Source organism: Magallana gigas, chromosome 5, assembly GCF_963853765.1.
Source record: "Magallana gigas chromosome 5, xbMagGiga1.1, whole genome shotgun sequence".
Classification (NCBI taxonomy): Eukaryota; Metazoa; Mollusca; class Bivalvia; order Ostreida; family Ostreidae; genus Magallana; species Magallana gigas.
Window position 1 is genome coordinate 38,546,210 of NC_088857.1, and position 22,122 is coordinate 38,568,331.

At 33.1% G+C, this 22,122-nt stretch overlaps 1 protein-coding gene across 11 annotated transcripts; it reads left to right on the forward strand.

The window, feature by feature from the left end:
- Nucleotides 1–1,386: 1,386 nt before the first annotated feature.
- Nucleotides 1,387–22,122, forward strand: LOC105337357 (cytoplasmic dynein 2 intermediate chain 1). Of its 11 annotated transcripts, none has more exons than XM_066085056.1 (36): nucleotides 1,387–1,523; nucleotides 1,693–1,746; nucleotides 3,257–3,335; nucleotides 3,508–3,572; nucleotides 3,713–3,754; nucleotides 3,950–4,012; nucleotides 4,208–4,407; nucleotides 4,661–4,886; nucleotides 5,205–5,249; nucleotides 5,495–5,557; nucleotides 6,036–6,119; nucleotides 6,410–6,493; nucleotides 6,801–6,830; nucleotides 9,053–9,106; nucleotides 9,759–9,815; nucleotides 10,010–10,069; nucleotides 11,890–11,976; nucleotides 12,346–12,627; nucleotides 13,070–13,181; nucleotides 13,438–13,538; nucleotides 13,739–13,859; nucleotides 14,392–14,468; nucleotides 15,063–15,139; nucleotides 15,397–15,472; nucleotides 15,684–15,792; nucleotides 16,280–16,352; nucleotides 16,975–17,003; nucleotides 17,510–17,574; nucleotides 17,744–17,862; nucleotides 18,097–18,199; nucleotides 18,728–18,794; nucleotides 18,926–18,984; nucleotides 19,438–19,483; nucleotides 20,341–20,524; nucleotides 21,023–21,089; nucleotides 21,527–22,122. In XM_066085056.1, the coding sequence occupies exons 1-36, from the start codon at nucleotides 1,509–1,511 to the stop codon at nucleotides 21,635–21,637; spliced, it is 3,186 nt and encodes a 1,061-aa protein (XP_065941128.1). In that variant the 5' UTR covers nucleotides 1,387–1,508; the 3' UTR covers nucleotides 21,638–22,122. The 11 variants fall into 11 exon arrangements, with proteins under 11 accessions (XP_065941128.1, XP_065941127.1, XP_065941132.1 ...); XM_066085055.1 differs by having other exon boundaries at nucleotides 4,208–4,406; nucleotides 4,654–4,886; XM_066085060.1 differs by lacking the exon at nucleotides 10,010–10,069 and having other exon boundaries at nucleotides 4,208–4,406; nucleotides 4,654–4,886.

Sequence of the window (22,122 nt, forward strand, 5' to 3'; positions counted from 1 at the left end):
ACATACATGTATATACATGATACCATATTGAAATCTGGATATAAAATTTAATATTTCAGTAATTGTCAATCGATTCTTTGGTATTCATTTGTACATTGAAAATTCTAAATCATTGCACTCGAAGAACAAACAAACGAAATTTTAATCACAACAGGTACATATCATTCATAGGCGCCGGAACCGGGGGGGGGGGGGGGCTAAGCCCCCCCCCCCCCACTTTTTTTGTAAAGTTATACCTAACCATTAGAAACATAGCATGATAGAGGGTTCAGCCCCCCTCCCCCCCCCACTTTTTCTCGCAAGAAAGATTATTGTTCCTAAATTTATCTTGAAAGATTGAGAATTTGGATTCAGAAGCATACTAGCCCCCCCCCCCCCCCCCCCCCCCCACGGATTATGAATTTCATGATTTTGGAAAAAAAATTTGGGTAAGTAAGTGTTTTTTTCTTTTGGAAGTATAGGTATACTCCCCCCCCCCCCCCCCCCCCCCCACGGATTAGGATTTCCATGATTGTGGGAATTACTTTTTTCTCAATATTTCTGAGGATTTGTCTAGCCCCCCCCACTTCCGACGCCAGTGTCATTAGCACTTTTTCTCGCAGCAAACGTTTTTTTCTTAAATTAGATATGATAAATGTGAAATATCATGGAGTTGCCCCCTTCCTTTTTGGAGCACGTAAAAATTGAAGTGAAAAAGGAATGAAATCAAATGTGAAATTGAAGACAAAGGAACTATGCTACCCCTTCCTCCAATCAATTCCCACGGATTAAAATTTTTATGATTTTAAGAAATTTTCTTTTTGTTTTATTGCTGTTCAGGGTTTTTTGGACGAGTCTGCCCCCCCCCCCCCCACACACACACTTTGAAAAACGATGCTAAGTTCCTGAACAAGGCAGGTTATGTAACATTACGTCACGCAACAAAAAAAATCACGTAATGTGGATTAATTATACACTCATAACATTTTGATGAGATCAATACGAGAATATATCAACATTAGAAAAAACATACTGATTGAACGCATCATAATAATGAAATTATAGATTGTATCGAATGAAATATGATATTACGTAGACAAAACTTGGAGTCGGACAAATGTTAATTTCTAAAATTGTATAATGTATATAAAATTGTTGAATGTTTTAGAGGAGGGATCCCCCCCCCCCCCCCCCCCCCCACAAAGATCCGCGCATGTCATTGTCTCAAGAGCGCACTTGTCCGAAAGAACTTTGTACGACATATCTAATCGTAAAGCTCATTGTCGTAAAAGTAAATTTCATTTATTACTATTCCAATTACATTATAAAATAATGTAATTTTATTTCTTTGTTATTATTTCTGTTCATTTTAAACAGAAGATCTTTAATTACAAAGCCGAATTAAAACCCATATGTCGTAATATTGGAATCCCATTTACGTAAATACCTTGGAAAGCTTGAAAATGGCGACGTTAGTGATGATAAAATATTGAGAGCTGTGGTTTTAGCTTCAAGATAGCTTTCCAAAAATGCCTTCTGAAAAAGTATGAGTCTTAGATATTTTCTCAGTTATGTAAATGATGTATTTTGTTTTGTATTTCGGGAGACATAGTGTAAATACTATTTTAAGGTATTTGCAAATAGATAAACTGTTTGGCGGTAAGTTCACCAGTTCTATAGAAATTTTTCATTTTTAATGGTTACAAATTACAGATTCGCTCAAAGGAAGACACTTGGTCGACCAACGAGCTCAAAAAGGCCTTGAACGTAAGAAGCACACATTTTATTACAAATATATTCTTATAAACATGTCAAATGTAGTAGAAAAGAAAACATGACTGTATGTACATTGTAGATACACAGATAAACACTAAGAAAATAACTTAATTGACATAAAAGTGGATTAAAAAAACTTCTGAAATTTAAGTTTATGCTAGACTCTGAAAGCTACATCTATACATACATTAGAAAGAATAATCTTACCATGACCAGGGTAAACTCAGGTCACAGTAAGAATTCATCCCATATACTCGCAACATAGCAGCCCAAAGTGGATCAGCTTCGCGTCGATTTTAAGTCTCTTAAGAATAATCTGCTGGGGAAAAACTCATTTTTATACATTACAAACCTTTTTGAACATGCATATGTAGTTTAGTCACAGGCACTTGTTTCTGAGAAAAAAATTTACCCTATAGTATAATAAAAGGGTAAATTTTTTTCTCAGAAACAAGTGCCTGTGAGTTTAGTCCACAAAATATCCGTAAAATGAGTCGTACCAAGGCATTTTGTTAAACAACACGTTTGAATTTGCCTGCCATTTTGTCGGAAATTGCACTCAGAATGTGTAGGATTTTATCATTAACATGGCGACCATAAACAGCGAATTTTCAAACGTGATGTTAAAAGTGGCAGTGATTTTGTTGCAAAAACAGTAAATGTGGTAATATGGGATTATAAAAGAGCAACATTGTAGGTATTTGAGACCAATCATATGAAAATTTATGCGAGATGCAGCGCGATATAATTTTTTTATTTGAAACGAAGTGAGTATATGGGACGAATTCAATTGTTAAACGGGATTCGTAGGACATCTGTCATTTTAACAAAAGAACATTCCATCTATAATTACATACATAGCTACTCACAAATTCTGCACTCATTTAATTTTGTCAAACATCAAAATACACTAGCCATGCTTAGAGTTTATACTTTTAATAACATAACAGATCTTCAAAATTTTGATTGACCCTAGCAGAATCATGTAACATGAGATACAGTATCATGTGATATGGATTTATTGCTTTATTATCTTGAATGAGTATACATTCCTGGAACACATTCAAATGATTGAAAATTTTAATTTAACAAGAACTAAATGAAAGACAATATATAAATTTTACTGAATTGAATAGGTTGGAATGATCACTTAATGACTTATATTCTTTATTTATTCAACAATCAAGGGCCCTCGGGGCACATACATTAAAAAAAATAACAATAATTATAATATCGTGATTATAAATTATGTTATGAGATTGTAGAAATGTATAAAGTTGATTTAGTTTGACAATCACAAAACTGATGATACTGAATTTATTAAGTACGAATAAATTTTCCTGTGCTGAAGAAAAAATTTACCTGGTGTATCTCATAGACACCCCAATTATTCTTTATATTGGTGACATCTGTTTAAAATTTCCTAAGTTATTGATGGAAAAAGTGTCTGCACCTGTTTTAGCTTCTTTTATTTTATTATTATTAATATTATAAACTTTAGAAAGATGAGATTAGAAAAGAAAGAGAAAGACTTAAGCGAGAAAGAAGAGATGGAAAAGGGGAAGATATAAATGAATATGGTATGTCTTCACAATCTTCCCTTGGTACCTACTAACAACAGATTTGAAAGAATTACATATTGTCTTAAGTATTTTGAAAAATAACATCACTTAATTATGGCATTAAATTAATGTATATGTACAGATGTTACAAATTTAATATGAAGTATTGATTTATTTTATTGTGTTATAGAAGAAAAAGAAAGACGACACAGAAGGGATGATGATGATGAAAGACGTCGTCACAGAGGGGATGAGGTCAGCAGCTATGTCACATAATATAAGATGTTGATGATGATGATGCATAGATGATGATGATAATGATGATGATGATGATAATGATGATTTTTCTAAAGATATATATAGAATTTTATGTTTCAATTTTTTTTTATATTAAGGATCGAAAGAAACACAGAGATAGCAAGAGAGAAAAGACGGAGGTAAAATTTAAAAAAGAAAGTTTTCAACTGTGATATTACTCAAGTTAATTTTTAAAAAATATATTTAAACAAAACTAAAAAAATAATAAAAACTTCTACTGTAATATGATCTAACAATTTTGATCATGTACTTAACATTAATATTGCCAGTGTACATGTATATTTATCAAGAATTTGCATCAAAATTGAATATAGGAGGAAAGAGAAGCCGAGAGAAGAGAGAGAAGGGAAAGAAAAGAAGGGAAAAGCTCTTCCAAGGTTTGTACTTTAGTATTTCATACATAAAGACTCATGTTTAGATAAAAGACTGATAATCTATAGAAAAAAAATTCAAAACAAATCTATTTGACATTTCAAATATACTTCCTTTTATCACATTGGTAAATTGTGTAGTCCCTTTCACTCATTTATACAGTGAAATACATGTATGTATTTTGGTTTTGCATGACACAGACTGATGATAAACGTAAGGATGAAGATAAAAGACGTCATAGAGATGACGATGAACGCAAGGAAAGAAGACACCGAGATCGAGACGAGGAAAGGCATCGAGACAGAGACGACAGAGATCGAGATGAAGAGAGAGAAAGGAGAAGAAGAGAGAAGGAGGCAGAGAGAGAGAAACGTCATAGAGACAAAGATGAAAAGCATCGGTATTATATATGTTGACTTATAAAGCCATTTTATCATAACTCTTATTGATTGGTCTTAATGATATATAATATGATATGTATTTTGTATGTGGAATATTATATTGGTTAAAAAAGAGAAGTTATACTGTTTTTGATTACTGAAGAACCTGATCTTAAATTATCATTCGTTAAAAAAAAATGTTTAGTTAGCTTTACTTGAATCAAACAAAGTTATGAAATGTTGTGAATCAAATGATTTTATTCTCGGTGATAGGGAAGGAAAGAGTGAGGATAGAAGAAGAAGGCATAGAGATGAGGATGATGATGATAAGCGAAGAAGACACAGAGATGAGGATGGTGATGATAAAAGAAGAAGACATAAAGAGGAGGATGGAGATGACAGGAGGAGGAGGCATAGAGAAGACGATGGTGACGATCGACGCAGGCGGCACAGGGATGAAGAGGATGAAGATCAAAAGCGAAGACATAGAAAAGATGAGGTAGGATATTCTTACTTTGTTATTGAGAGATTTAGTGCATATTAGGCATTTAGGAGCTCTGGGTAATCAATAAATAACCAATCGGAGCCACATGCAAAATTTTAAGTGCAACTTTTTTTTTGGCATTAACTATTTAGGACACTGTACTAAATAAAGGATAAAATGAAATGTTTAAGCTTTTTAGATTAAATAGGTTCCTTCATTTTTTCTTGCAGTTGATTAGCAAAGTGTAAAGATAATTAACCTTGCCCATCTTTTTAATTTAAAAGTAAATTTCTCTGAATTCATAATTTAAAGTGATCAATATTTGTTTTGCAGGATGACAGAGAAAGAAGGAAAGACAGACACAAGGAAGATGAGGATGTAAGGAATTTCTTATTAATTTATAGTATATGTATTATAACACACCGTACATAATTAGAACAAATTGAAATAGATTTAAGATTCCCTCTCAAACTTATAAGAAGAAATTAAAGAGCCCAGCTGCTGATTTGAATGAACATAATCACTCTGCCTGGAGTGATGCATGCATTAGGTCCCCCCTTAATGATAACAGATTCTGCCCTTAGAATTAAATAAACAACAAGATCACTTTGCCTGTTGTGCAGGGCCACAAAAAGCGAAGGCATCGACAGAAGGACGGTGAAGAGGAGAGAAGAACACTTGATGAGGTCTCTCAGTTCTGTGTTGATCTGCTAACATCATGCAATTATCATTATGATAATTTTAATGCACAGATCACTTTTGGAGTAAATTTTTCCAGTTGCATTGCATGATTCTTGCACAATTTTGCTAGTGAACCAGGCCAATATTGACATTCATTATCAATTGTGGATTTATCATTCCATGTGTTTGTATTCTTTTATTTAGTGCAATATTTTCTCAAGTCTATTACAGAGTATAGCATTTTTATGTTTGTATCATGATGAAAATTGTGAACTACATGTCCAAGACTTTCTTAAAGCTTTAAAATGTTTAAAATAAGATTTTTTAGTAGGGTGTGGAAAAATAGGAATTTGTTGTTTTAAATAATTCCTGTCTTTAGAATTATGATAGATGTATTGAGTTTTAAGGGCAAGGGATATTGAGGGCATACAGATAATAAATTGAGTTGAATAAGTAAATTTCGTCTTTAAATTGCACAAATAGGATGAAAGGGAAAGACAGAGGCAAGAGAGAAGAGAGAAAAGGGAATCAAAAGAAGGGGGTAAAAGTAGACACAGGGATGAAGATGTAAGTCACACCATATGTCAGATAGCATTTATAAACAACACTTTTTTTTCATAAAGACTTAAAACTCTTATCAAACAAATAAGTTAAACATAAGCATACTTGCTTTTTGGAAGTAAATAGAACCCTTGCCTCTGGATAATATTTGTGTCAGATATTTAAGTATTACAGAAGAATGAGATTTTTTTTTTTTTGTAAATTGTCACTGATATAGCTAAGGTAAACCAGTGTTTCAAGTTTTTGTAATTGTTATTTGTACTACTGGAATCTTTCCACAATCATTCTATAAACAGGATGAAGAAAGAAGACGTAGGAAAGAGAAGGAAAGAGAAAAGGAAAAACAAAGGGAGAGAGAGAAAGAAAGAGAACGGGAAAAGGTGAGCTGCTTATTGTTATTGATTTAATTATCAACTGACTGTCATTTTATAGGAATATTTATGTACATGCATACATGTATTAGGAAAAAATCTAACATGTACTTGTAATTTCTTTCATTGGTTCATTTTCATATTTTCAGAAACAAAGAAATTTATTACTTTATTGTGATAATTGTACAGTATTTAGTTGGGATTTGTACAGTTTAGTATATTATATATTCGCCAAGTCCCATGTGTGTTATCATATAATATTGATTTGATTAGATATAAGATGAGTATGAAGTTATCAATTAGTGACATATTTCAGAAAAAAACAGCCAAAACTAGCAGCAAACATGTGAGTTCTAGTTAAGGACAAAAGCACTGCATATATATGTACATGTGCATGTACCGGTATATCACTTGGTGATGCTACTTTGCTAGCCAAGGGTTTCTGACTCACACCTCTCCTCATGAATCCTTAGCATATCGTGCTATCAAAAGTTGGGATTCTTATTGCCATGTGATCTCCTAGTCTATTTACGAATCAGCGAAATGATGAAAGATTCCTTACTTTTAACGTCATGGGTGCAATAATGGCAGCCTTGGAAGACATTGATATTGACAAGCAGAAAGAATGTTTTAATGCCCAGTGTATTTAATAAATAGGAACAGTGTTCATAGGTACATATAGATGGAATTCATTCAAAGGGTGGAAGACTTGGAGCGGTAAATCCTCAATCTACAAGTGGATGCCTCTGTTTATATACAATCAGGGTTACTTGGTATTGCACCATTGCATGCAATCATGTATCATGAAGGCTCGAACAGAAAGAAATAAAAATAAAAATTTTGAGCTAGAGAAACTCGTAAATAAACTACGAAATCATTGTTGATTGAATCAAATATGTTTTTCACTTTTTGATTGGTCGAACGGTTTCAGTAAACCCCAGTCAAAATCAAGGAAAAAAATTCTACTTTTGATAGCACAATATGCCAAGGGTTTGTGAGGAGCGGTGTGGATCAGAAACCCTTGGCTAGTGAAGGTGTTGGTGATTAAAAAAATGCTTCATGCAAATGTGAATTTTAAAGTCCCTTTAGTACTGCATGAGTATATACATGTATTTGGAATTTTGGGAAATCTCAATGCTTAAGACCAGCTTACATATATTGCTGCCTGCTAGATGCACCCAAGTACATATACATTTTACCAGTGATTAGTTGGAATGGTACAAATAAAATGGCTTTTAACATACTTACATGTTTAAGTTCATGGATGTTTACATCATATACAAATACATAATGTATAAGCTATTATAACAATGAAGTATCAGCCAACTGCTTGCTTCCATACTCCAACAAATCCTAATGGGAACAAGACCATAAACTATTGGTACCTCCCATGCAGTTTAATCATAAGACCTAATGATTCTTTTTAAAAAATATATGTACCCGGTAAATATCCAAGATGGTTTACAGCTCTGGGTTTTGGTTTATCTGAAGATATATCCTGTTGGTGGTATATATGCTTGTAAAAGAACAACATTAAAGTTTAATTATGGTTTTGGGGAAAATTCAGCAAATTACATGTATTACAATTTATTACTGTAGATTCCTTATTTTATGCGAGTACTTAATTTTGCGATTCAATCGGTTTGCATCAAATTGCGAGAATATAAAATCGCGAACACCAAATTGTTAGCATAGTTTCATTTAGTTTACATACGTCCAAAAATTAAAAGCAAGATTTTAAATTCCGCGAGATCTACTTCTCGCGATTTTACGGGGATATTAAATCCTCGCATTTAAATTAGGAATCTACAGTATACTGGAGACTTTTCAGGGAAAGAAGGTTGCACGTTTTTTTAATGATTAATATATCTCCATGTTAAAATAAAATTATAACCGTGTTTTATATATACATGTACCATTCAATGGAGATTTTTGTATTGGCCGGGGGAACAATTTTCAGCTTCTTTCACCAAACATGTGAATTATTGTTCATGCTTGTACATGTAATTATTTAATAATTGATAAGGCATGGGAGAATAAAGAGATTCACATTTTGTTTTTGCAGTGTTAAATTTTATTTAGACTATATAAATACTAGTCAGGGATGTATGCAGAAACACAGATTTCCATTGATTTGGAAATAAAAAATGGTCATTCTGTAGATCAGTGCAGACCCCTGATTGAATCGGTCTCCTCGTGTTTCTACCTCTACTACTTATATCCCTGACTAGTGTTATTAGTGTAGAGTGCTACATTATATATTACGGTAATGGTAAAAATTATAATGATCTTAGAATTACATGCATCTCAGTTAAAAAATGTTTTATTTTTATGAAAAGAATAAATTAATGATAAAGATAACTTTCTTACAAGCAAGCACTCTATTTACCTATTTTCATTGTACGTTTATTTTACACAGGTTTGAAAAGTATTGCTTAAAAAACAGATTTATTTCAGTTACTTGACATTATATCCCAAATCACACAATATCTCTACAAAATATGTTAAATACATTATGACAGTATTTCATCAGAGATGAGTCCACATTAACTTGAAATTATATTCCAGGCCAAAGAAGCGGAGGAGGAGAATGGATATGATGAATATGAAGATGATTTTGAGGTCAGAAGACAGTTTTAGACATTTCCTTTTGAAAGCATGTGTATATATAGGCTTTCCCCTCTATGTGTTAATCAGTGTATATACATGTATTTAAAAAAAATGAATAGCATCCCTATACATGTACTAATGCTAAAATACCAACAAAACCTTCTGCATTTTAATCTGAATTATCTTGACGGAAGCTGCCAAAGTTTAATTAATGCATAGTCAACTTTTTTTCTAGACATCATAACTGCATGTTCATCTAGAAATGTGAAGTGTTTGTACTCTGATAAAAAAAATAGCATTAAAAAAAAAAGCATAGCTTCAGACTAAAGTCATTTTAAGTTGAAATCAGGAGCCAACAATGGCAGCTACTTGCAAGCCTTGATTGTTGATTTTATAGATAGGGAGCACCTGTTGTACTTTTATATCTAAATACTTCTACATGTCCATATAAGATGGAAAAACACTTTGTAAATATTTGAAAAAATTTGTTAAACTTTCTTGCAAATACATCCATAACTACACATGTATTACCAATCCAGATATTGCATATTTATTTTAGTCAGTTCTCGTTGAATTTAAAACAAGATTTTGCTATTGAGTTCATTGCTGAGGTTTAAAATTTGACTTTATTTTATTTTTTGTTTTACATTGTATATCTATGTAGGACTATGAAGATGATTTCGAAGATGAGGAAGATGAAGCACCTGTTGCGAAAGGAAAGGTGAGAAAATCTTAACCAATCAGATGCCGTGAAATTTTACAGTCTTAAGCTGAATGCTTAGAGTGTTACAAAGCTGAAAGCATAATAATTATGATGTTTGAAATGTTTTTTAAAAGAATAAACATTGTTGTGTATGCCGCACTTGCATGCCCTGTTTATGAATTCCGGTGATAATCCTTTTGTTTCCCTAACAGTTGTCAGACTTTGAGCTCCACAAGTCCCCACCTAAGGGCGGGCATGGATTGGACTATTCTGTAACTATGTTAACATCATTGTATTGCGTGCTTGTTTGTTTGGGCGTGTTTAACACTCGGGCGGCAATCCAAATTTTTAGCATTAAAATACATGAAAAGTAAAATTCAAGAGAAGGAAGATGGGATAAAATGATGTGGAATAATGACATTCTCAATTTTCCTGGATTTTATTGGGGACAGAATGATTAACATCGCCAACAAACTATAAAACACGGTCTTATTCATATATATGTAGATCTGAAACAGATCCCAACAAAACTTTTTTAAAAATTGACAATCCAGCAAAAATTCACCTTAGACAATCTTTTTTTTGGTTCCTTAAATTGATTAGTGTTTGGATTTGCCTCCTGTCTTGTTTGACACAGTTGAATTAATTTATGCATGCAGATCAAATTTTCACCCTGTATCTCCCTTTACTGGAGTTTTGAAATACGTAATTACATGCAAGTACACCCAATTCACTTCTGTGATCTACTGGAACTATAGAGGAGCAGACAGTTGTGATGAACTGTTAATTCTTTCTTTGCACATGCTACATGTACCCGGTACTGTTAAATCTCAGCAAATCTTGATCTCAGTATGTCAAACAAATTTTTATTGGCGTGAAGAATACTCTGATAAGATAAAAATCCATGAGTGTTTTTTAAATTTGAATATATTTTTCTTTTTCATGATTGACATTAAAAAAAATTTATAATTATTTTGATAATTTATCTGTATTTTGGTTTTTGACATTTGTTTGCATTTTTAGCTAGCAATGATTTGTTTTCTAGCATATTCTCAACACTGTAAGGAACAAAGGCAGTTTGGAGTACACAGTGTAATAAAGTTTGGGGATATGGGACATTAAGCTTGATTACAAACTTTTTTTAAAAAGTCTCTTAGCTAGGTTTAATAATTTTTAAGTTTACAGTAATTGCTTTTGATGGGGTTCATTGCAATATCAAGTCAATTTTTATGTATTCAAATTAACATTCTAATGACACATATCTGTTGAGAATAATGCTAGAACCTGTAATTGTTTTTTTTGCTGGCTTGGAATTCAGGTTTAAAAAAAAAAAAAGAATGAAATATTAAATAACTTAGTTTTGGTAATGCGGCTATAATTTTGATCCCATTTTTATGCATGTAACACTCTATATACATGTATATACTGCCAAATACTTTTGAATGTACGCAAAATCCTAGATAGTCTCATTACTATTACAGTGTCTAATACACTCCTACACAATGCACAATATTAAAGATCACAATTTTGACAACATTTTTAATATTGAATGAATATGAATTTTGCATTGGGTAACTTATGACTGTCAATGATGGTCAAATCAATATCCTTAGTTTGTTTTGATCAATACTTACCGGTAATGGACTGAAGAACAACAGTTAATGCTTGATGAAGTTTAACCACTAAAGATGTGATCACAATGCAATGTATATGACTAATGCTGTTTACTTATACATGTATTGTACTTACTTAAAATGATCTACATTTTTTTGTCAATTCAGACAAAAAGTGCTAGTCAGGTCAAATTAAGGCTATAGAGCAAGTAAATGTATAAAAAACAGTGGTGAAATTAATAGAGATATACTAGTTGAAATATTAGAATTTAAGTGTTAGAATTTTTTTTAAATCATTAAATTCTGGTGAAATGTGGTGAAATGTGGATTGTTTTTTTTCTCACATATCTCTGAGTCAGATACATTTTTGCTTGTACATTTATATTTTAATCTTTGATTATTCTCATTTTCAGTTTTAAAAGTAAGAGCTTCTAATTCTACATGTACATATATGTATTACAATTAATTTAATTAATTAGGACTCAGAGATGGATGAAGTGCTGAAGGCCCTGGATCAAGAGAATGAAAGACTGCAACAGGATTCCAGACAACAACCCGAGTCACCGGTAAATGTAATATGAACAGCAATGATTGTAATGTAGAGATAAATGTTGAGAAGGAAAGATTGTATCAAATTTTTTTTTTTAAATAGTCTAAGATTCAAATTAATGTAGATATAGATGCAAATCAGAGATTGTAAAAGAGTAAAAAATTCAGCTTATTGGCTATACTATTGGAACTTGTACATGTATATATCTTGAGGTGCTCTAAAGTGAGAACAGCATAACTGGGCCAAATCTTGTGGATCAAGTAAAATAAGAAAGTATTTAAATGTTTCATATGGATTTTCATCTTTCTTTTTTAAATGTTTTATGAAACCCCACAAAATGTAACCACGGAAAGAGCCTTTAGATAGACATTTAATAAACTTGCAGAGAGATCAGAGGGAATCCAGCTACAACCGCTACAACAATAACTATGATGACCAGGACTCAGACTCAGAATCCGCTAGACCAGTGACCAGGGGCCTCATCAACTTCTCAGGGGCCAGACAGAGGGCCATGAGTCGAAAGGCTCACAGTAAGACCACCAAGCGCGCCCACGACCTACTACAGATGATAGAGCTGGACGTCTCGTCCTACGACCTGTTCGACCTCCCTCCAGTCAAGGAGTATGACCTCTACATCAGAAGCTTTGGGAGGACAGATACCAAACAGGTCACACTAAATTGCTGTTTTACTGAGGTTTTGTTTTGTGTTATTGGTGCTGATGTAATAGCATTTGGCAAAGAAATATAATGGAAATGTATAATTTGTCTTGCAGAAAAAAAGTTATGGATGTAATTTAGATTCCATTGCTAAAAATAAGGGAAAGTGTGATTGCATTAACTCTGAGAAATGTGTTTTTAAAATAATTTGTGGAAAAAAGGTTTTGGTTTGAGCATTTATCGTGAGTTTTTTTTTTTTTTTTTTTAAATAACGGTAATTCATTTATTTATGAAATACAAGCATACACACAATTACACCCACATCGTTAGGGTTGATGAGTAAGTAATCAGGAAAGAAACAAATAAATTTATTTATACTTATATAATATCTTTATGCACATCATAATACGTCTTATTTAATGAAATAACAATGTTTGGTCTTGATATTTTAGGCTTATGTCCAGACCAACGATGACAACATAGACAGAGACATACAGACAGACGAAATAGATCTCCGACAGAAGTGGACTCAGCATCCTCCGGAGGACTTCACAGGATGTGGAAGTAAGCCCTGACACAGACAGACAAGAATAGGGAACATCTCAAAACATATCAAAACTCTATAATGATTTCTTTAAGTTTCAATGAAGTCTTTAATAAACTTAAGTTTTCTTTGAGACTCTTTATTATAAACATGCATAAAATTGTATCATTTTCTTTTGAAATTAAAAAAAATTCTGGAAATTTAAAATGTACCACTACAATATTTGCAATACGAGTTGTTTAGTATAATCTATACCTGTGTGGTGTGTCTTCTCAGGGGGAGACGGTGAGAAGGATCTAGATGAGGAGGAATCAGCTCAACAGAACAAACAGCAAGATCTGGGTCGCCTCAACTCTTTTATACAGAAAGCAGGACAGGTAAAATTCCAATGTCAACTAAAACCAATGCAATCAATATTATAATGAAGAAAACTCAAAAATTGCCTTGCTTTAGCTACAATATGTTGTGTAACTGGATTGAAGATAATATCTGCTTTCGACTGGGACCTTTGTCAAATGCTTATGACAGAAGTGAAAGTTGGGTATCTTTCAAAAGAGATTGTTCTTGAACGTTGTAGGTGATATCCATTTTGCTGGATGAAGAGAAAGATCAACAGAGACAGGAGAAGGCAGATAACAGGACAAACCTGGCCCTGAGTGAGGGCTACTCCCAGCTCACCTGTCTCTCCATACTCAAAGGTATCTACAAAAAGTCTAACTAGGACAGGTCTTTTGTCTTTAGATTTACATGTACATTGAAAATGTACTGGGGATTTGGCAATTTTTGGTGAATACCTTTTCCTGGATTTCAGTTATGAGTTGATCCATAAAATAAAATTTTCATTGAAGTGCAATTTATTAAAATACATTGTATTGATAGAATCAATGTCCTCAAATGTAGCTATATCCTTGAAAATGTTATTTTCATTTAATCCTCGAGAATTGTTGCCCACGAATATTGATGAAACCTCATTAAATTAGGTTTAAAATGAACAAGATAACTTACAGTCACTTATAATCAACCACTTTTATCCATTGAATAATTCCCTTATGTATCAATGTTACTAGTAATTTGAACATTGTAAGCCAAACATTAGATTTCAAATCAACTGGCATTTAATCAACAGATGAATTGGTATGATTTGTAATCACTGTTCAATTGTTTAATAGTGACACAAGTAACACAATGATTGGTCGATGGACTCGGGTGCATTCTTTGTTCTGTTTGCAGGGCGCAGTGTCCAGTTTGCTCATTTTTCTCCCACCCAGCCAAACTATTTACTTACTATATACAACAAACCTGCTGAGGTAAGTCGAGGCATATTGTTTCTATAAACTTTCTATTCTATCTTCAATGTGTAACTTGGAATGACTACAAGTACCCATACCTTGTGTGTGTCAGTAAATTATTTACAATATAGAATCCTCTTGGTCACCAAATGCTACAAGAAGTGAAAATGGACCTTTTGAATGAATTCATTCAGTTAGTAAAATAAAAAAAGAGATAATTGGAAACAAATAGTTAATAATTTTGAACAAAACCTTGTTTCAAGTGAAACTTGTGGCATTCTGTCTCAGTTAGGTACTAGCTTGTCTGCTAGTTGAAATCTTTTTCAACCAATGACTTTTTGCAACCAAAATCATAGAGCCTGTGTATATTTGTTTTTAAGACTACATGTATTTAGTTTCTTTTAAGTTTCATACATTAGAGAGAGAGTATATACGTTGTGACCTGAATGTCAAGGTCATAAGAACATACCCAAGAATAGGTGGATTGGCTATTGCTATAAGTAGCACATCTTAAATCTTAATACATGTTTATATCATATTTACCCAACGCCTATTGATTTGAGTGTTTGATTCTACCTTTTTCCATAGTTTAAGTTTGTTTTCTATTTCTAGGCATCAGAGTCAAATCCTGTAGACAGGAAAGGTATAATATGTGTGTGGAACACGAATGAGCCATCTTATCCTCAAAGGTATGTCAATGTGAAGCAATATCTGTCGAGTGTTTTTTACATAAATATTGTTGTAATAAAAATCATATTTAACATCAGAAAAATCTCAGTACAATCAATTTGAATTATTTTCTTAGGATCCTATTTTGATCTCGTATTGAAAATAAAGAGTGTCATGGAACTGGCTTTGTCATCATGATAATTAGCTGTTACAGTTAATATTTCTAGCGTCCCTTTGAGTTGACATTATGATTATTAGCTGTTGAATTCCTTTCCAGGATCCTGGCCTGTGAATCTCAACCTGTGTGCTGTTGCTTCAGTCCATACAAGACCACTCTAGTCTTTGCAGGGATGGTAAGTTAATCCCTATCATCTCATTTAAAGCTGATTAAAGAGGGAGAAAATATGTTTAAAGTTTGATTTAACCAACATTGTATAAAGTTTTATTTTGTAGGTTATTTAGGTCGATTATGAAATATTGTCTTGATTTTCAATAATTTCAAGTTTTCACAAGATTGTCAGAAAGTTTTGTTCTGTGCAATTAAGTTTATTTAATATTGCATAGGTTGATGGTTCTGTATGTGCCTGGGATCTCCGGGAACCCCCGGCTCTACACAAGTCTGTACATTATGAAAACTCGGACCATTTATTACGTTATCCTACCTACAACACAGGTAAGTTCATCAAATGAGCATTTAACCATCAATGTACATATCTACATGTACATGTATATAGGTACTTATATATGCAAATCAAATCAGAGATCATTTAACCTTCATATATCTTAATGAATTTATCCAATGCAGATCTTAAAAGAGTAAAAGTAAAAAAGTGACAAATATTGTAATATTCATTGACATTCCTAGAGGTATTCATTTGAGGATTTTGTGTGTTTCAAATATTGGATGACACCTTGCAAGTAACAATAAGTTTAAAATGAGAAAAGATCAGAAATTGTTTGTAACATACATGTATATATGTTACATTATAAATATTTATGTCTGTGTCTAGATTTTAAGAAAGTGAATGAAAATGCAAAGACTATCAAAAGTAAATTCTATGTTTAACATCATTCGCTCACATTAATGAAACTAAATTAGGTAGATGTATTTACAATAAACGTAAGAATGATTGTTCTGTGACTGAATCCTTTTGTTACAGCTGGCATTGTGGAGGTGGACAATCATCACAGCCCAATCACCACCCTCACCCCGGTCGTGTCCTATACTGACAGGTCAGAGTTCACTCCCAGAGGGCTCACAATAGTTTTCCTAGCTGTCTCTTCACTCCTGTCTGTCTTATGTCTGATTGTCTGTTTGTCCTGTAAAATTTTTACATTTTTGACTTCTTCTCCAGAACCACTAAGCCAATTTTGACCAAACTTGGCACAAAGCATTATTAGATGAAGGAAATTCAGATTTGTTTGTTGTCAAATTTTTATTTTTCAAGGGGAGTTATTTGGAATTATCGAAAATTTGTTGGTATTTTTCAATAATCTTCTCAAAAACTATTTGGCTAGAAAAGCTGAAGCTTGTGTGGAAGCATCCTCTGGTGGATTCTCAATGAACATGATCAAAAGGAAATAACATGACATAGAGATATAGATGAGGAAGTCTTTGGAGAGTTATTCCCCTTAGACTATACGACTAGCCTTACATAAAAATTTTCACAATAATTGAATTCTTCATTTGTTAGTGAGAAAATGTTTCATGTCAGCTATTTGCAAGGGCTTTCACATGGTGAAAGGTATATTCATGATGATGAGGCTCTAGCAAATCTTATGAAATTAAAAGTTGGTTTACATTATAAAACAAGCTATTACAATAATTGAGTATGTAAATTTTGTCTTGTTACAGTGACTCAGCAAGTCAAGATTCTCATGAAGGTAATAATTTATACTTAAACAATTTATTGGACAATGTCTTTTATTTGATTTATATTTATGTGTAGTAAATTTCCCACATTTCATGTTATAATTAAACTTTGGGCGTCCAATAAGTTTCTATGTAATGTTAAAGTCTCATATTACCCATTATGTCGGCTATTAGTGCTTGACCAAAAACATGTGGACAATCCAATAAAGCATAACGGACTAAGGCTTTATAATATTCATAAGACACTACATAAAGTGACACCTGTGATATTTGTTTCACTTTCCATTAATTTTTAATGCAGTTCTGGTTTCTTAGTTCAAATAAATTTCAGATCTACCAAATATCTTGTACTGGCTATATTGTTTGTCTTATACTCTAACTATTTTGGTACTCTGATAAATTCAGGTAATAAATGTAATTTCTTTAACTGGGTACTTAATGTGGTATCTCAGTATTATTTTTGTAGATTCGTTAAATTAAGACATTTTTCTGAATCTTTGCCGGATTTTTGTTGTAGATTCATCGGGTGGACTTACATTCCAGCTAGTATCTTGTGAGGAGATGGGCATCCTCAAATTCTGGGTAAAAGAGAGAGAGAGAGAGAAAGAGAGAGAGAGAGAGAGAGAGAGAGAGAGAGAGAGAGAGAGAGAGAGAGAGAGAAAGAGTATTTGCAGAGTTTTTGAAGTTGCAGTTCTTTTTACATATTACATACACATGTAAATAAGTTATATTGTACTGGTTTATGTGACAGGTTGTAGCTGAAATCTCCAGTCCTGATATGGCGGGGTCAGAGGTTGACCTTGGACTGTCCCCAGGGGGAAGGATCAAACTGGTGCTGAGTTCCTCCATGAAGCTACGAAACCCTCTCAGGTAAAAACCTTTCTTTTCTTTTTGGAGGGATTGGGGGGGGGGGGGGGGGGGGGGATAGTAGAAGTTCTTTCTCAATAACAGTGCTCAGATTGTATATTTAAAGGATAGGTGCTTTTACATGAGTGTGTGTTGCAAGTTGATGGCATATCTTTTAACTTCTGGGAATGGAGGTTTTCATAGTTTGTACAAACAGGGTAAATGTTGCCTGTACTTTTCTTTTGTTTACAAATGCAGAGAGAAAACAGAGACCACCAAAGAGAAGCAGGGTTACCTACGTACGTTTGAGTTACAGTTGTCCCCAGGGGATTTGAATCATTACTACGTCGGGACTGAGAAGGTAATACATATTCTTTGTTCAGTATTATTTGTACAGTAACCAGATTGTGTCTTTATTTAACTGGGAGAAACTTCAGAATATTGCTATCATTGTTTGCAAACTTTTAAAATTTGTGTACCGACTATTTTTGAAATACCTTATATTGATTGCAAGCTATAAATGTATATATACAGAAGAGAAGGGTTTCAATTAAAACAAAAGATATATGATAACAAATTATTTTGGCCTTCATTTAAGAAAAATATTGATTTTCAATATTATTATTCACACTCTTTTTAAAGTGCAAATCATAGTGCTAAAAGCTTGACAGTGTTGTCTTGGTTTGCATTGATTTCTGATCAAATGTCATTAGTGCATTATCCCTTAACAGGTGCCTTGATGATTGGACCTGATTATTTTGTAACTCTAACCTCCTTGCCTTTAGTCCATCAGATGGTCAAATGAAAACAGTTTTTGCCAATACATGTATCTGCATTGTCAGTTCTTTTATTGATTAGTGTGTTGATATGCTGTGCATTGTAATTTCAGGGTTTTGTGTACCATGGGCTGAGATTTGGATCCAAAGCTTATCCCAGAATGTTCACAGCCCTCAGTGGTTTGTTTCTTGATAGAAGTCTGTTCATTTAGAGTATCTATAAATTATGAACAATTCTCTTCATTTTCTATATAAAGGCTGAAGCTCCTGTTTACTTCTTAATGCCTGTATTTCAATGTTTTGCCTCTCAGATGCTCCTGTGGACATCCGGACGCTCGACTTCTCCCCGTTTTGTCATCCTTGTTTTCTGGTAAGATATTCAACACTTGTTTGCTGAAGTGTACTTCAGTGTACTTTTTCCTGTCAAAAATGAATTTATAAAAATTACAGAGGAGCTAACATTTCAATGTTTTTTTAGACTCTACTTTTGATCAACCTAGGAAAAGGATCCTAACGCATGTAGTTAATTTGAGTGAAGATATTTTATATCTAGATCCTGTGCAGACAGGTGTCCTATGGCTAATATCAAATATAAAGATTAAAATTGTTGAATAATCCCTTCTTAAAAGCATAAATGTCAACAGAAATTTGAATTTAAGAGTCTTAATTTACTTCCTTGTGTGTACTCTAAAAAAAGAAGTAAAACTTAAATAGATAACACTCATTTTAATATGTTTAAGACTATTTTGAACCAAATTTGTTAATATTTAGAAGTAAATCAGATATTATCTTATTCTAATATCTTATATTTTTTTCTCCTCAGGCAACCACAGGAGATGGCGATGTTCATTTATTCAGCACAAAAACAGGTACATGTCCATGAAGTGTCACAAAATCAAACATTTGTATCATATTAATTTACAGTGAAGCTTTCTTTTCATCTCTCTTTATAAATGTACTTGTTTCTCTTTCACAATCTCTCGCACTATGATCCTCAAGATATCACATGATTTCTATCTCTCTACACATCGGTATAATCTGGCAGTGTGATCATATGATATCACAAGATCGCCCAAGATTTCGCCTTTTATGCCCATAAGATACTAATCTTGTTAATTTATCTACTGGATTTATCATTGACAACAGACTTCTCAAAGTTATCTTGATATGAATCGAAATTTTAATCTTGAAGCCCGTACAAATGTCAGCTCTCAATCTTAGGAATATCGACCTCTAGAAAGTTCAAAATTAAAAATTAAAAACTACATCTATCTCTGTATGATTCTTCGCATGTTCACGTTCAACTCATTTTATTGTGTTTTATACACTCAACAGAAAATATGATATTTATTAACTTTGATGAGCAGCAGTTAAATTTTCAGCAGATACTAGATTAACATTGTAAATATGCAATGCAGATCTAGAGTATCTTGGTATTGTACATGTAGATTATTACATTCTAGTACCGGTATATAATCCATCTCATTTCAACATACTGGGACATGTTCATATAAATGACAAAATATTATATGGTATCTGTATGTATATCATGAGTACTCTATAAATTATCAGTAAGGTACATGTTTTTCTATTGTGATTTTGTCTATAAATTCAGCCTTTGTCTATCAATTATATTCCGTAAAACTGTATTTTACTGTCGTCCTTGTGTCCTGATGTGTTTCCTATAACTGTGTTTTACTGTATATATCTATCGTTGTTTCTGTAGACACGGCCCTTGTGTCCTGGCCCGCCCGTGTGTGGGGAACCACGGGGGTAAGGTGTGCTAAGTGGTCCCCAAGTCGCCCCTGTGTGTTCTACGTCCTCGACGACAACAGCCGGCTCTACACGTTTGATCTGCTAGAGGGCGACTCCATGCCTGCTAAGATAGAAACTTTGTCTCCGGACGCCAAGTAAGGATCTCGCTCAAAAATGATGTTACTGATTATCACCCTAATTCTTTATATTTTTCTCTCACACCTGGCTACTGAAACAAAAAAGCATCCAAATGTTATAACAACGACGTAAAAAGCAGTGACAAAAATATCCATATTAAATGCTAGATCAAGGTCACCCCTTAGATACAGGTCATATTGTTCAATGAAAATTTAGATACTGCTTGACTATTGAGCAAGGTAATTATAAAATATTTGTTTTAATGTTAGGTATACTCCTGTTCAGTTTGCTTCATTCGAAATTAGAAATGTAGAAACCAACTTCAAGTAGATAAAGGTCAATGATGTTAGATTTAGTAGCAGATCTGTAGCTCTACTGGAAAAAAACTGGTTGCCATCTAAGTTTTTCCTAACCGGAGAGCTACAGTTCTGCATCTATGTTAAATTGAGAAATGAAAGAACAAAAAAAGCTTTTATGGATAAGCAATACAACCGTGTTTATGTGCACACTTTCAGGGTAACCTGTTTAGCTTTCACATCTGACGTTCGAACAGCGGGTCAAGGAGGCAGAAATCCACAAATGGTAAACTACAGTTATCCTACTTCTTATAGCAACAACAAGCCATCTTTGAAGTCTTGCTGATTTTTTTTGTCAACAAAATAAAGTGATATGATATTTTCATTTTTGAAAAATGAATATTTAAAAACCATTATTTTACATGAACATTACATTAATAATAATATCAATGAGATACTGTATACAGGATTTTCACCCCATGTTATTTTCACCCTTCTACACTTGCAAACGGTTTTGTCCCGTCTTGAATTCGGTTAGATGCAATTGTGATAAACAAGGTATTATTTGCAAGAACAGAATTTGCCCAGCCTTAAATTCGCCCGCTGAAAACAAGGGAGAAAGGGACGAAAATAAAACGGGAGCAAATATTTCCCAGTTTACAGTAACTTGTTACCAAAATATGAAAATACCTTGGCATTAAATTGTGATCTCATTATGTACAGTTGATCTGCATGGAGTCTGGAGTGACACAGATCCACACCATAGCTAAAGAATTCCGGGAACAACAGACACTGGAGGACGAATTCCTTCCCTCATATCTAGCCAGGTTCTGAACAGTCTCCATGACAACTGACCTCTCAATCGTCTGTGATAATTATATTGTAATTTATTTGCTGGAATCCTGTTCATTTCTTTGTCTTTTTTTTTATTTTAAAATTTAGTAATAACTAGAAGATTTTGATTTACATATCAGGGCAGTGGACTCTGGCCCCTGTCCATAGCTTCGTAACAGTTAATTATCAATGTGGCATGATTATGAATTATGTGTAATCAATCAGTAATTTTAAACAGCCCACCCCTTTCCTGGGCATGTGATGATCACTCATAGAAAAAGCTAGATTGTGATTCATATAACATAATGATTCATCTATGACATGATATTGGTAGTTCTGAAGCGTTTTTAAGTACTTGACAAGGACTCAAACTTTGAAGCATCATTAATTCAGCGATATGTACATGGTATATGTATAAATTTGATAAAGACAGTGTTTCAAGAGTTTAATTTTGTTTGTCACAAGTCACCATCCTGCCCCCCCCC

Excerpts from the sequence above, each read along its gene's own strand:
- LOC105337357 (XM_066085055.1), top strand. Across the intron at positions 4,887-5,204 it reads GAAGACATAGAAAAGATGAG|GATGACAGAGAAAGAAGGAA; the intron begins GTAGGATATTCT and ends TTTGTTTTGCAG. Across the intron at positions 6,120-6,409 it reads GTAGACACAGGGATGAAGAT|GATGAAGAAAGAAGACGTAG; the intron begins GTAAGTCACACC and ends TTCTATAAACAG.